Source organism: Serinus canaria, chromosome Z (assembly GCF_022539315.1).
Source record: "Serinus canaria isolate serCan28SL12 chromosome Z, serCan2020, whole genome shotgun sequence".
NCBI lineage: Eukaryota > Metazoa > Chordata > Aves > Passeriformes > Fringillidae > Serinus > Serinus canaria.
Genome location: NC_066343.1, coordinates 31,681,117 through 31,697,808, shown reverse-complemented (window position 1 = coordinate 31,697,808; position 16,692 = coordinate 31,681,117). Strand labels below are relative to the sequence as shown.

The window sequence follows — 16,692 nt, the reverse complement described above, 5'->3', positions numbered from 1 at the left end:
CCAAATCTCTACACCAAAAAAACCTGTCAATACCACTTTTCTTTACAGATGCAAAGAGTGTGTAATTTCAATTTTCAATCTACATTTGAAATACAGAAAGGACTGAAAGGTGGAATATAGGGAATGGACAATTAGGGTAAAATCCTTCTAGTCTTTGGAAGCTATTTGTAGTGCACAATAGGAATTAAACTAGTATGTGACAGAGAAGCCTACCCTTTAAAAAAGGGCACTGAACCTTATAAGCAGTGGGAAATATTGCAATACTTCCCTTCAAAGGCTGAATGTTTAAAGATGTGTGTCTCACTGGTCTGCAAATGAATGCAGTTAAGATAACATAGAAAACACAGCTACAAGAAAACTGGTCTGATAAAACAGGCGCATGCATGTTATGTATATAGACGTATATGTACTATTATATATGATGTTTAAATGAGCTTTCTCAAACAGCATCATCATACCTTGCATTTGCAAGTTTATTTCTTATGGGCCTGTTTACATAGAAAGCATTAATTTAATCTGCAAGAATTTACATATTTCTGCAGAGAAAGCATAATGAATGAACACTGTATTATTCTTCTTCTCAATTAGAAAAAAAATCTGAGGAAGGAGGACAGTGCTAGCATGAGGATAAGCTAGTAAAAAAAAATTGGTTTGTATATTTTCTAAATATATCAGACCAGGAATGATTGTATTTGAAAACTTCTATTTTGCAGCAGTTCCAGGATTCCCCTAGAAGCAGTTGTTTTGTTTTTTTTTTAAACTGCATTTTGAAATAGGAACTCAGATAAAAACATTTATTCAAATAGTACATGTTTGAACACGTATTTGAACATTTGTTCAAATAGTACATGTTTTTATCTTTCTTGCTTTCTTTCTCCATGCCTAAAGATTTGTACCAATCTGCAGTTTTGCACTATCTTGTCATACAGCTAGACTGGTTTCTCAAATCAACTTTTCTATATCCTTTAAATACACAATAGAAGTAAAGTCAATTTACAAAGTTAAAGGACTTGAAATACTGAGATTTAATTTTTCGCTTCTTATTTTACTTTTCCACAACACCCTTTAATGATTAAAGAAAAACAAAAAAGATGGAGTTCTTAATATGGCCCTGACATGCTATGATCCAAAGAAAAGAAACATCTAAGACTAGATACCTGTCGATCAAGGTCAACGTAAGCATCATTTCCAACAGAGACTGGAGACTCTTTACTCATCAACTGCAATTAGATTACACTGGATTAGAAAAAGCAAATATTTATTTTGATATTAAAACCTATGTTTGAATGAAATACCAAGCTGATTTTACTTTTGAGAGCTTTAATCTGAATTAATTTGAAAGTTTATAACTTTATTTTTATATATGACATATTCAGAAACAACAAGAAAAAATCTTCATAATTCGTAATATGGAGAGTGCTACAAAAGAAACCTTACATTATCTCTTTTTCTTTTGACAATGCACATTCTTTGTCTATGATAAGCCTACAGAACATCCCACTAAAGATTTTACTGCAGTGACATCAACACACCACACAAGACCTGGCTTTAATTTTTCTCTGCTAGTGAAGGGCTTTTTCATATTTCTATTACTTGGATATTAACATCTATTTATTTATTTATTTCACTCAACTCCAGGACATATTTATCTCAACTACTAGTGCAAAACAAAGGTGAAAAAAATTCTGCTCTGGAGTTGTCTGTAATTTTCAACGTTAAAAAGTAATTCAGTAGAGTGCATTCCTGAAATGAGTATTACAATTCCTTTTGTAGTACTTCAGTGCAGGAATAGCTGATAGTGGTTTTGGCCTAGATTATGAAAAAACCAAAGTAACAAAACAAAACAAAAAACAATCCCAGCCAAACCCTCAAATTAATCCTACAAAACTGACTGATGTACGGATCAAAAGAAAGAAAAAAGCTGATACGTTTTCTTATAGTAACCTAACAATCAGCGGCACCAGTTGGTAAAGTAAAATCAAACCCAGCAAACTTGTAGCTCAGCAACGTCCTCCCACACAGCCGAAGCAAACATAATTAAGCAATGTTCTTACTAAAAGTTGTAGGACAAAAACAGGAACAGTCTTGCAAATGAGAAATACACTGTAACTAATTCAAAAGGCATCATTACAAAACGGCACTGACTGTTTCTGTCCAAACGCATGATGTTCTAAGAGCTCTCCAATTACGCGATTCAGGAAAGTTACAACTAAAAAGCCCTTATCCTAACCAAAATCAGAACAAGTTTTCTTCCCCAGAATCTCCTGCCTAGCCTGGTAACTCTCTCCAGAGACAGTACTTCCTTTATTCCTTCTATAAATCAGTGCTTCTGCACTATTGTCCTTAGCAAGGTCTTTTGGGATACACAGAGCCTTCACTTCTCAATCCTGTTTATTATCACCAAGTACAAGTGAAAAATCTGTTTGACATTCACATCATTGAAATCATACACTAACATTTCTCTCACTTTTTCCATTTCCTTAACTAGGATTTAGCTGCATTATTTAGATTAATCTATCTCTCCTCAGCAGTCCTTCTCACACCCTGACAACATCTGCCAAATTTCTTCCATTTTCTTCTACATCTTTACAATGACAAACTACTCCACGAAGAAGCATTACATCAAGCCCACACTTTGCAACAATAATTATAAAGTCCCTAGGCACAGAGCTATCTCCTGTAAAATGAAGTTTTGTCTTTTTCATTACCATATATAATGGCATTACAAACTTATTTTCAACTTAGGACCCTATTTTCTAAACTGATTATAATTTAAACAACACCTCCCAATCCCTCCCTGCTCTGTGATGTTCATTCACACTTTGAATACTGTATTTCACCAGCTTTTCCAGATGACTAACAAGGATATCCCCACATTAGCCAAAAACTGAATTCCTCTCAGTATTTTATATTACACAATGCTCTTCACAAACACACTTTGGACACATGTACTCACACACGTACAAATAAGTTCTGCTAAGTCAGCACTTTCCAACAGGCAGGTCCCATGCTGCATGCAGCCTGCAAGGGTGTACAACATGTCCCTAACAGCCACCACCCCTTTCTGGCCCTAACACAACTTCCTCTTTAAAAAACCAGCTCAACAGGCCTGTCCAAGACTTAGGGTAGCAGGAACACAAGTGACCACACAACCCACTAGAGGCCACTGTGGTGTCATTGCTTTCTGTGACTTGCCATAAGATAGGCCATGGCTAATAATATAAACCCTATTTTCTTCAACAAATTTTGCCATGTCTCCCAAAACATCCTGTCCTTAAGAACCCTTAGCAAAAATGTCCAGAAAAGAGGATATTATCTGGAATAGGATTAGATACTGGAGATATATATTCTGGGTGTACCATGAATGCACATTACAGGTGTGAATTTCACTCCACGAGGTACATTAAGAATGTGATGAGGAAATGTGAATGAGGCACCAAGGGCAAAAGCCACAGATACATGTCCAGATGTATCTCACATGACTCAGTGCAATAGAAAGCACCTTGCAATTGGATGGTCTGTGGTATGTATAGTGGAAAAGCTAAAGATGACATTTAAGGGATCATTTTGTGTCCAGTACCACAATCAGACAAAGAACAAGAAGGAGATCGTTAGATAACTTAAAAGGAACATGGGAATCCAACTTCTGAACATCAGTTAACAATAAAACTGTAATAAGTTGGATGTAAAGGTAGAATTATCATGGCAAATGAGTGCTTCCATCTTTTCCCTACACATCTCCCCACATACTGTAAATAGTAAATGGTCTATGCAAGAAAATGTCTTGACCAGGTTCTGCTTCAGGATTCATGTATACAGCTTCTCCTCATTGAAAAACAAAAACTTTACCATAAATAAAACAGCCAATAGAGCACACAACTCCACTCACGTACCCAAACTTACCTCTCTTAATTCAGATTTTTTTTAAATTTCAAGGAAACTTTTACTGAACATGTTCTAAGATTTCATACAGATAGGCCAGATTTCATACAGATAGGCATATCAACTTGAAACACACACTACACCTTCCATCCACCTAAAAAATGCAAGATAAGAGGCTCGCCTAATTTTCCCTATTCCTGAATTTGTTTCTGGTCAATCAGCATTCTCTGATATTATCAAAATTTAGACTTGCAAAATGCTCATTTAATCAGTTATCTGCTCACTGGCACATCACCTTTTTCTGCATTATTTATCACTAACCTTAAAATACTTTTAATAATTTTGAAAGCAAATTTCCATACTGTTTTCTTCTATATATTTCCTTTATTTAAAAGTTCACAGTCAGAAGAAATTAATGAAAAACTGATGTCATTTCAGAGCTTCATATGCAACTTGCAAGTGTGATACTAGAGCACATGGTCTTGAGAGGTGTGGATCAATGGTAATACTTTAGATGGACAAACTTTCATTTGTATTTTAAATCAGTCAAGAGAATAAAAAGCAGGAGGAAGTGTCCTTCTCATTTTCCCTTAACATCTGCAAGTCTTCCTCAGGACCAGACTACAAAGGGAATAAAGGTTTACCTCCACAATTTTGCAGCACTGGAACTGGCATTCATTTCTGAATTTATCATTTAGTGTAAATATAGTATAATCACCTATTTTCACATGTAACTTTAATGGAGGATGATTAGCAGAGATTATAAAAAGGGAAACATTAAAAATGCACTTGCAAATTCAAGCAATTGCATTAGGCCTCTACAGGAGAAAGAAAATCCTGCTTAAGAGCTTCCCAGAGTGAAATAAACTAGCAACTAGCATGTACAGGCTTGTTCTTTTTCTGGTTTATTTTGCATAGCAGTCAGTATGGCTTTTAAATGGTGCAATTACTGGACAATATGACAATTCCTACAGTTATCTGTCTAGTTTTATAAGAAGCAGCTGTCATTCCCTGTTAAACCTTTACATCTAAATTTTTTCATGCTCATAGCTTTGGTATGGTATCTTACATAATACTTGTAGGTCTGCTAATCCCAAATTATGAAAACCTTCACTTTTTTACTGCTTTCACTGTAAAATATGAAGCTGTGTTGTCATGGATACATGAAGATTAGGGAAGGGGTAGAACCATCACAAAACCTGCAAGCATGAATAACATGAATTATGAAAGCTTTTTTCCCCCACACATGATTTTGCAAACACAGTTGCTCTATTTAGTTGATGATTTTGAAATCCAAAACACTTGCTTTATCTGAAATGCTTTTTCTACATTTAATAATACTGTATAAGCTCACTTAAGTGCCCACAAAGCTATGTCAAAACCTAGCTTCTGTACTCACGTTCTTTTTCTTTCTTAGAACATCTTTATGTTAGTTTTTATGAGTCATGGCTATGTTTGACACAGTATATCCTTTAAAGCAGCTGGACTTTCTTCTTCATCCAGTTGATACCCAGTCTACCTCCAGCCTATCTGTTGATAGACCCAATAAAATACTTTTATATAATTTCCTAACTATTCAAAAAATAATTTTACTTCAGAAAAAATAAAATTTTAAACAATGAGGAAAAAATAAAGGAGGGAAAAACAGCACAAAACCAAAAAGTAGAAGTAACACCATTGGTGTTATCCCAGACAGTAAGCACCTTTTTCCTACTCCCTGCTCAGCAAGTTTTGACACCACTCTTGACACTATTCTAACTTTCAACTTGACCTGCACAGAGAGCTGCTAAGTGATCAAATTTAGAGATGTTCTAAACAGCAGAGCCAAAAAATTTGTTTACTTAAGCTACCACCTTCATCAACAATGAACTTGGCCACTCCAGGAAGAGACTTGGGAAAATGACAGAAGGGGAAGGTGGAAAGGGAAATATATAATGGGCAAAATAATTTCTCCAAGAAAAAATACTTTGGGCCTTTAAAAAAATCTGAAAATCATGAAATAAAGAACCCTGTTATATTACATATATAAATGTATTCAGTCTTGTATTTTGTGCACAACTTGCATTTTGATACCTACATCTGCAGATTAGCATCTCAGATTCTAAGTGGTGACAACACAGCAGACCAATTTGACTATACTGAAAAACTAACAGAAAACCACTGTTTCATTTATTAAACCTTTATGGAGCACAAGGCATATTTCAAACATTTAAATAAGTGAAAAAAATAAATTATGAAAAACCACATTTTAATAAAAAATGAAATAACTGAATAAAATTTGGCCTATAAAATGCTTTCCCATTGAAAATCAGCTTCTACATTAAAAAATATTGAGAAAAGTTGTTCTACTGTGCCTTGTGAAATACTTTCATGAGTAAAATGATTTACAATAACCAAAGAAGCACCAAAAAATGCGTACGTGCTCAGCTGAAACAGAAAAATTAATTACATAATACATTATTAAAGCCTAGAGAGGTCTTCTGACACACCAAATTTTGAAGACTACCTGCAATGTCAAATGCTTTAAAATGTTTGGATTAAGTGATATACCAACTTTTCAAAAATTCATATATAGCTAATTTCCTACACACTGCTTTTTCTAAGTCACTTGATTTCTAGGAGTTGCTATGAGTCTAAGAAATAAAAAAACCTCCTTACAAAATCCCATTAAGTCTCACCCCTTTAAACTCTTCCCATATCAATCTGTGCTGGCTATGATCAAACTCCCAGAGTAACCTTCTTCATAATTTTGCCAGGCACTGAAGTGAGACAGGCCTGTAACTGACAGCATCTTTCTTCTTTCTCTTCTTAAAAACTGGAATAATATTTGCTAGCTTCCAGCTGACTGGGACTTCTCCAAACTCCAAGGCCATTGAAAAATAATGGAGAGGCCTTGCTCTACAAGTACCTCAAAGTCTGAGACACTTTCTCACCTCTTCATTAAGCGCTTGAGATTTGGGCCTGAAATGCCTTTGATTTCTAAGACTGCAAAGTAGTATAAAATCACTCAGAACTGTGCCAGTAGCTGAATACTAAGCTTTTTGATTCACTGAATTTTAAAAATCTCTTCCAGAAGCACATACTCTAACTCTGTCATGTCTTCCTACTTCTACTCATCATGTCAGCAAAAGGGCACACACACTGAACAAGTTCAAAGTTTACTCATGAAATGCTGAAAACTGTGGGCTGCTTCAATGGACTATTTTATTAAATAAAGGAGACTTTTATAAAAATCAAATAGATTTTCACTATAAAGAAGGAAGATAAAAGAAGTTTTTCTATTTCAAGATGGCTCAGAAGTCAATGATGCTGCAATTTGGGTTTAATAAAAAACACTAGAAAAATCCACCAAAATACTGTTTATTACAGTTACAAAACTTACAAAAAAGTAAAATATGCCAAAACTCCAGCAAACTGGTGCTTGGCAGCACTGACTGGAAGATGATTTAGATAACAATTCTTTTGATGCTCATTTCCAAAGTCCTCTCTGCTGTGTTACAGCCAGCAGTCTGGACACAGACAACTAAATGTATGACTGCATGGATACAGCACTGGTCAAAATGATGACTGTGGAGAGATTCCCTTCTACCTCACCAATATTTCTTTCTCTATTTAAATATTATAGAGATGAGAAACTGCTCTAAAGCTCAATGTGGAATTTAGATTCTCTTGTTCTGGTTCAGAAGAGATGGGATTACTAGTGCTTTCCTGCCATACTAGTGGCCTGCTCTAGCTAGTCACCTGCTCTGCAGCAAACATCTACAGACTGTTAGATATTTGTATTATAGGCACTTTGGACTTCTTGTAAGTCACATAGGGGCTTCAGCGGCTAACACTGTGGTTTTGATTTACCACAGAAGAGCACTTCTACAAAATGGACTGCAGTACACTCACTGACTTGTAAAAACATACCAGCCTACAGTATTATTCATATATGTTCATCTTACATATCATTACCCAATTCATAACACTACAGCTGACAAAACAATACCATTACCCAATTCTTTCTTTTCACTTGTCTACTAAATTAAAAAAAAAAAGTTTATGAAATTTTGCTGTGTCAAGGTACAAATTCTGACAAAATTCTACAGTAACTGGTTATGCACAGAAAATCAATCTAGTGCACTTCAGGATTCACAGGGTGGGAAAAGAAAAGGGAACCCAGTATCAAAAATATCTAGAAGTTTTAGTCTTCTAGATTTAAAGAAAAGTGGGACATTCAACCAAAGTTCTTTGTCATAAAGCTAGATTGTTCTAAGGAAAAATAAGAAATTTTTCACTGTAAAAAGGCAAAATCTATGTCCCTGATTTTCTTTACTTTCAACTAAGTTTTTCCTAACTGGGAAAAAGCAGACTTCTGTAAAATAATGAAAGACTAAATTTTCACACACTGTGGGCACCCCAGCATACCTCCTGAATGGCTGTCATGACAACATGTTGAACTGATTCTTCCATCATCATTATGGTCTGGATGTACTCTGAAAATAAAAGCATTCTGAAATGTCAATGTTGAAACTCAAGTCACAGAAAGTAAGACCAGATGCTGCATCCTTCCCACAAAATGACTAGATGCCATGGATGACACTGAAATGTATATGCACCAGTCAAGTTCCACCCCAACAAATTCAACAAGATTTTACCGCAAGCCTGTTAAGATACAAATCTAGGCTTATTTGAACTCAAGAATGAAAAAAGTACAATGAAAAAAGTACAATGAAAAAAGTATATGATTGCCCTTTTTCCTCCCCTGGCATCTCACACTTCTGAAAGAACTACTTTTATCCTTTTCTCACTTTGTTCCCAAACTATTCAGGCTCTTGAGGTACATGATCCATGCATAGGTTGTCCTTTTTTGTAAGTGTAACGGTAACAGCCTGCCTTCCTACAGCATCCTCATTTTAAAGCATTTTCATGTTCATATTTGGAGTCCATTCTTATTTCTGTAGTACATAAAAAATTAAGTCCCCTCCACTTTTTAAGTGCTCAGCTATGTGTACATGTGAGCTACCCAAGAGTTACCTTGTAAGGTGATACAGTAGCCCAAAGAACAAATTCTGACATTTAGACTAAGTCAAGGAGTAAATTACTTGCCCAGTACAATACAGTTTCTAGTCAAACATTATCTCCTTTATTCTTTTAATGATGTGATTAAGAGAAAGACGCTAGGGAAAGTCACCTTTAAGAGGGTAATTTGCTCATGCCGAACCTTGTTCAAAGTACAGATTGTTCTGGTATTCCAAATGTGAATTTTTAATGTCCAGACTAAAAAAGTTAAGGGAATACAAGATCAAGGTATACTTCCCACTTAAAAATTACTAATAGTCACCAAAAGGAAGATAATTTTAAATAAAACAGAGATGACAGGAGGTTTAATAAACCAGAGTTATTTATGTACTTGTGGAAGAACCCTACTCCTATTTTAATTAATAGAATAGCCAGACAACCTCCTGGTTAAGAGAATAGAAGTAATTTCAGAAGGAGAAACTAAAGTGATTTAGTCACCTAGGTTAACTGGACAGGGGAAACTAGCTGTAAAGTTAAGATGCACCAAGCAAGAGGCCTAAAACCTTGGCAGCAATCAAACACAAAATGAGCTACATCTAGAAGACACACTTATTTGATGCAACTGTCACACAAATACAGAAAAATAAAAGTCTTATTTTCCAACACATGACTATGTTTATTGTTTAATTTATTTAGAATAAACATTTGCATTTGCCATTACCTTCATTTGGCTTGAATGAAGTGTAATTTAAGGTAACTGGGCAACAATTTACAGCCTGCACACACAGCAAGTTTAGAACATGAGATCCAGCACATATCTAGAGATCTAACAAACATCTCCAGTGTTCATCACATCCTCTCTGCACCTTTAAGAAAGATAAATTGTTCTCTACTGTATTTGTGCAGGTCTGAATTATAGTCAGTGCCACTTGGATAGAGAGACAGGAGTTTCCTTCAGGGACTGCTAAAGTGGGATTCAATTGTCTGGCAACTGGCCTGAAGTGACTTTTTGGATAACCTTACAGTGTACCATCTTCAGCTGTTGCCCAAAAGGGCATGGTTGCCAGCATTACTTTCTCCTATCTGCCAACCCCATAGAAACATCTCAGAAACTACAGAAATCCAATTCGCACCAGACATATCGTCAGACCAAGCACCAGTCAGACTGATGGCTTTTGGCCATGTAGTAAAATGATGCCTGGAGTGCATCTCTACAATCAAGAGTTATCCTGAATAATGCAATAATCACATTTTTCCATTCTTAACTATCCTGATCTACCTCATAAATGATTAAAAGGTGTATCCATAAATTTTTTTTCTTTGTACACTGATTTTTCAACTCAGCAAACCAAAACAGAAAATATGTATCTTGGAAGTAAATCCAATTCCAGTCTGAGTCTCCAAAAGCAGAGTAGCTTACACCAAAAAAAAATTACTATCTGTACAACTAATGTCATAATTTTTATTAAAAAAAAAAAAAATCTGTCTCTGACAGAAACCCAATAAATATAATTTTTCTCCTTAATAGTTGCACAATAACCAAGAAAACCTGTTTTCAAAATTTATTACCTTGTTTCTGTTCACAATTCACAGCACATCCCAAAATAAGTTGAAGCATTCTCCCAAGCTCCGCAGCATCAGCATGCTCTCCAATCAGGTTAACATCAGGAAGGGTGAAGTCATTTATCTGTTGCCCTAGAATCTGCATAAAGACAAAGTACATACATTGCTTTATTGCTGCACATATACATATCAATTTATTTCATACAAGGATGATTCAGAGTCAACAGCAATTCACTCTTACTTTTATTATAGTTTTGAATACACCTTCAAAACAAACCAAATTGCTTAACATAATATCCCAGTAAAAAATCATACCGTTTGATACAAATAATACTTGGGAAAAGATAACAACTACTAGAAAAACACTTAGGAAGATTCTTGCTTAAAAAATTAAATGTTGAAACATTAAATGTTTCACCTATACAATACATATATCTAACACTGACAGGTGACAAATACAAGACGGCAAAAAACCCTCACACTTTTAGCAAATTTAAGGATATATGGCAAGTCTTACAGCTAAGAAAGCTGTTCCATGGAAGAGAATCTGAGGTAATAGTACAATGATATGTAATTAAACAGCCCACATGCAGAAAGAAAGAAAAAACCCTGCAAAATAAAAGCCCGTGTGACTCGCTATTAAGGTTATCTGATTTATCATTAAAGATCATTAAGGATTAATGATTGGCAGTAGAAGGAACTAGACAATTCTGCTAAATTGCTCTTTACTGAACAGGGGGTTGAAAATATGAATATGAAATTTGGAATTAAACACATCACTGACACACTAATTGCAGATAAAAAGAAACTGTAACTTCTTAAACAGGGTCCAATAAGGAAACAATGACTATATAGAGAGAATCAGTCATGTGTTTGCTGCATGCTCTCTTTTGTGCAATACCCAAGAAAAACAGAAATCAGGTTAAGACACTTACAAAAAACACAGCTTATAAGAAGAATACAAAAAACAAGCTATTGTAAAGATTAGTAGGGCTGGGTTTTGTGGTAGTGTTGTCATTTCGTTCTGATTATGTACAGTTTGTTTTGTGTTGTGGAATGGTAGGATTTTTCAGCAGTTTTCTCAAAGAATTAATTACTAAAAATCTCAACTAAAAACACTACTAAAAAATCTCTGCATACTTTAAAGGACACAGATTCACTCCTGTTGGAAAAGACTTTCTTTAGGTCGAAAGAATTCTGTGAATATATCAGCCACAATGGAAAACATTACCACCATACACAGGCTGCATTAACTGAAAATACAATGTGTTTTGATTCTGGTATGCATTTTTATATTGATCTGTAATCCCTGAAATTCTTCCAAATGCAATGGTGAGTTTAAGTTAACAATACTAAAGTGACTTCATAGTCACTGACAATAAAACTCCTGTTGAGGAAACCTGAAGGAGAGAGGTAAATTGGCAGGCTCTAGGAAGAAGCAAAGGATGTGAAGGTGTGAACAGAGTTTGCAATCAACAAGAGAAAAAAATTAAAGAAAAAGAACAAAAAAAACCCATCAAAAGCCCTGAAAAAAATACAAAAATGAAGGATAGACTCTATAATAACTATCTTGAGGTGATAAAGAGCACTTAACCCATTTTCAAAAGACAAAAGAATTATTAATTTACAAAAATATTAAGTTTTAGTTCCAGAGCAGCAGAGGTCTGCAGCAAGATTAACTGAAGCAGAACAAAGCATGAAAGCTATAGTTAACTTAGACATCTTGTTCTTCTACACTTCAACAGACAAAGACAGCAAATGTAGCATTTTTACTGATTATTATTCTGAACGCAATACAAATTTCTGAATTTTTGAAGGTGAACAATATTAGCATACACATTTTTCAAATCCTTTTAACTACATCACGTAAAATCCATAAACATATCTATACTTTTGTAGTGAGGGAGGGAATAATGTTAAGGAAAACATAAGCAGAATTCATTAGTAGAATCCAGATGACCCCTACAATCAGCTCCAGCATTGCCTCAGTAGGAAAAAAATCCTAAACCAAAATGCAGTGAGATTTATCAATGTGCACTACCTTTACAGAAATTAATCAGCTTGAATCCACTCAGAATTTGCCTAAATGTAAAATTTTGACACCAGAGACTTAATCATCATACATACTAACCAACCAAAAAGAAGCTTGCATCACTTTGTCTTAGTAAAATTACTTTTCCTTGACAAAAACCTGATCTGTTTCTTTTTAGTGTTCCCAGTCATGACCAGGTTGCTTAATCATCACTTTTCAACATTATTTAAATATGGATACCTAATAATTTACTGAATATGACCTCCCAAGACTAAATTTTTCTTTCTGAAGTACTTCAATTTATTAACAAATAACTTAATCTCTGTGGCATTTACAAGAAGACAGTATTTTGAAACAAGCAATGTCTAGAACATGCATATTATGGATTTTGTGCCGCCACCTGTACAGATCAATTAGTCTCAAACATCACAGAAAGCATATTTTAGCTGAAGATTCACCACTGTCTCCTCTGGACAGCGCTGAGTTTGCTCAAAATAAGAGAGAATGACAAAGACTGGAGTCCAATACACCTGAATTAAAATATTTCATTTAAAATCTTAATGCGGGGAGAGGCTAGAAATGGTCTTCACTCACTCTCATCGAGAGAAAAATAAGGAAAAGAGCAGACTTCAGCTACAGAGGAAGAAGGAAAAAAAATCAGACGCAGGTACATTACATTACAGTACATCAGACACAAAGTCCATCTTTAGAACATAGTCAGTAAAGCCATTTATTCTTCACATGAAAAAATTTGCATATCAGGCTTCCCTGGTACTCCCAAGTATTCAATAAAGAAGGTGAGAAGGTTTAGAGAAGGCTAAGACTAGGGAATAGGCCATGAATCACTATATATGCCAAAAGGTTTGCAAGAAAATGTCAGAACTTAACCTGCAGAATACAATTTATCTTCCACAGGTTAATGAAAATATATAACTCAAAAGGCAAGCAGATGAAGATTAGTTCAAATGGTTCTTACCTCATGGTTGTAATCCAGTATCCCTTTTAAAATTTTCTTCAGGTTGCTTACCTATTTGAAAAGAAAGAGGAAATACAATAAATACAGGGAGTATTTTACAGAAAAATTATCATAAAGTGGGTAATCACAGAAGAATCACACAAAAGAAGGATATAATTACCTCTATTTACACACAGTTAAATTTAGAATCACGAAAGTTATGCAAGAGGCCCTTATGATCAGACTTCCAGATGTGATTACAAATCTTTATGATTCACAGAACCCATTTAAATATATGAAAAATATAACATTGTATTGGATAGGCTTTAAATCAGATCCTATGGCATGAATGTTTTTAGGTACTTGTTTATCCTAGGATTATTTTTGCATCCGAAGTTGAAACATTATTTCCCTCCTTTCTTCTCTTGAAGTATCCTAGTAATCTACTTTCTGCAGAGATAAACCTCTTCTTCCAAACCAAAATCAGCTACTGCTCAGTATCATCCTTTATTCTCAACCCATATAAGTTCATTTTTTGTTTTTCTTATTAATTATTCCTCTTAGCTCTTTTGTTTTTGTTCTTGTCATTTTCTGTCCCTCCTACCAGTTTTTATAAATGAATGTCTGCCTTACAGTATCTTGCAAAGTTTACATTTCTCCAAGATGACTTCACTGCTATACAAAGGTAGCTTCTGTTCACTCTCATAACCAATGGTATTAGCTAAGTACCTCCTGCTGTACAGGATGTATGTCACATTCCTCTAATAATGAGTACTGTCCCCTTCCCAGCAAAAATCCATTTGCATTGTCTCTGGAAATAGTATATTTAAAATTTTAAAAATGCCAGTGGGTCTCACAGGTGAAATTCAGAGGAAAAAAAAAAAAGAATCTTTGCTGAAAGTAACTGCTAGAGATTACCTGAAAAATTACTGTTCAAGTATTTAAGAAATTTAGATAACAGAATCAAGACACTGTTTCCTGGGACAGAGAAGTGGCTGAGGGAGCTGTGGTTGTTTAGCTTGGAGAAAAGGAGGCTCAGGGGTGACCTTATCATTCTTTACAACTCCCTGAAAGGAGGCTGTAGCCAGGTGGGGGTCAGCCTCTTCTCCCAGGTTACAAGAGATAGGACAAGGGGAAAAGGCTTCAAGTTTTGCCAGGAAGAGTATCAGGAAACATTTCTTTATCAGAAAGGATTATCAAGCACTGAAACAGGCTACGCAGGACATGACTGAGTCACCCTCCTTGTGGTGTGCAAAGAGCTCTGTAGATGTGGTACACTGGGACAGGCCTTACTGGTGGACTTGGCAGTATATGGTTGGATTCTATGATCTTAAGGACCTTTACCAACCTAAATGATTGCATGACTGAAGTTTAAACAGAATTTGCAAAGACTAAAACCAATATAAACAGGATTCACAAAGTTCTCTCACTGATAGCAGCAGCCACAGCAGCAAACTGTGGAAGGGAGAGCAAAACCTCTCAAGTTCTAATTGCCCAGCATAAATTTTATATTCTTGACTGCATTCTAGAAATACCCAGTTAGGAGATTATGCCCACTGACAGAAATTATTTACCTTTCAAATTACCTGATGGCTGTTAGGAAATGTGATACTGAAATCCAGGGACAAATGCAACATTTCAATATAGTCAACAAACAAAATGAGGTGATGAAAGTAAATTCCAGACTCAAGAAAGGAACAGGATACACACACTAGAAGATTTTTGCCAAAAAACCAAAATGATAACAATCTGATTACCTGACTCCTATTAATATACTTTTGGAAAGAAGTGGCAGAAGTTGATTCCTTATTAAGATATAGGAACATTCTAACTGTCTCCATAATCACTGAATTTTAAGTCAAAGTCATACAAGAAACAAAAATTCATTGAGACCTGAAAAGGGACACATCAAATACCCTGACAACCTAGAATGAGAACTGGAAATGTTACATTATAGCATGTATATGAGAACATTTATTGTCACTCCCTAAATGGCATAACAGGCAGTTTACACCTTCTACACCAAAGCACATACTTTTTCTGTAGTAATACACACAACTCAGCATGGTTCTGTAAGAGCTTCAACGATTTCCTAGGTGTCTGCCCAACAACAACCAAGACCACCACTCAAAGGCAATGCATAATCATAACCAAAGTCTGCAACAGATTTAAGAATTTAAAGAAATTAGGACATTTTACTTTTATATCAAATCATCACAAAGAATACTGCACTCATTGGAATTTTATTTTCAAACTTGATTAACTAAAATCTTCTGGTTTATAATTTACCTGAGTCTGCTGCAGAAAGAGCCATGGAAATGCAAGGGCCATGTTGCAGAATTTAAGTCCAGTTTACCGATGAGAACATTTGTGAGGAACCTTGAACTTGAACATAATCCCAAAAAAATGAGAAACCAAATGGAAACCTGTGAAATACTTCTTTCCACCTATCCTTGTAAGCATTTTTGAATTAAAATTCCTTAAACACAAAGAGTCACCTTCCTCTATGTAACTTTTATAGTGCTAACAGTCGAGATACTGAAACAAAACCAATATTGATCAAATACATCATGAAAAAGAGCTTATAGGGCAGCATCCTTGAAAGAAGAGAACAACAAACTAACTGAAAAAGAAATCTTTGGCATCTTGTTTCACCCCACTGTCAATCAACAGTACGAGGGTAGCTTATTTTTAAGAATTAACTGTACCATCTTTGTACTTTGCACAATCAGACAATTGTGAGGTTAAAGCAGCTTCTTTATAGACTTCTTTTAAGATTAAGACTGACTTAAACTTAACCATGATCTTCAGTATTACTCAGACAGCTCTCAATTTTTTTCCTAACTTGCTTGCAGTCAATAAACTTAGATGATTTTACTGCCCCTGGCAGAGAGGGGATCATCATAGGCAAACTACAACTAAAATTTTGTACTTTGAAATTGAACTGAGTAGTTCCAGCAACATTTATGAGGTCAAAGCATATGAAACTAAGACCTCAAGCGGCTAAATGAAAACGAACAACAGCCTAAGAAAGTGTTAAAGACAACCTATTAGATCAGAATTCTAAGTCACAGAGGTGACAGTTGTCCAGAGATACCTTTCTTAGGCTCATAGAAAAACCTAACTGTAGTAAACAACGACCATTAAATTATGTAATGTCAGACCACAACAGACAGAATTGTCAATACAGATTATGACTATAGAGTATTAAACCATTGTTCAGATATCAGCCCATGACCACTATCTGCTTGCATCA

At 35.1% G+C, this 16,692-nt stretch overlaps 1 protein-coding gene across 1 annotated transcript in view; it reads right to left on the bottom strand.

Annotated features, from left to right (window-relative positions):
- Positions 1-16,692, bottom strand: part of HOOK3 (hook microtubule tethering protein 3) — a 945,081-nt gene that overhangs the window by 48,128 nt on the left and 880,261 nt on the right. The window contains exons 3-6 of the mRNA XM_050987360.1: positions 13,458-13,508; positions 10,456-10,588; positions 8,293-8,360; positions 1,158-1,220 (exon numbers count right to left, since the gene is read on the bottom strand). Of these exons, the coding sequence (XP_050843317.1) occupies positions 1,158-1,220; positions 8,293-8,360; positions 10,456-10,588; positions 13,458-13,508 (315 nt within the window). The remainder of the gene's footprint in view (positions 1-1,157; positions 1,221-8,292; positions 8,361-10,455; positions 10,589-13,457; positions 13,509-16,692) is intronic.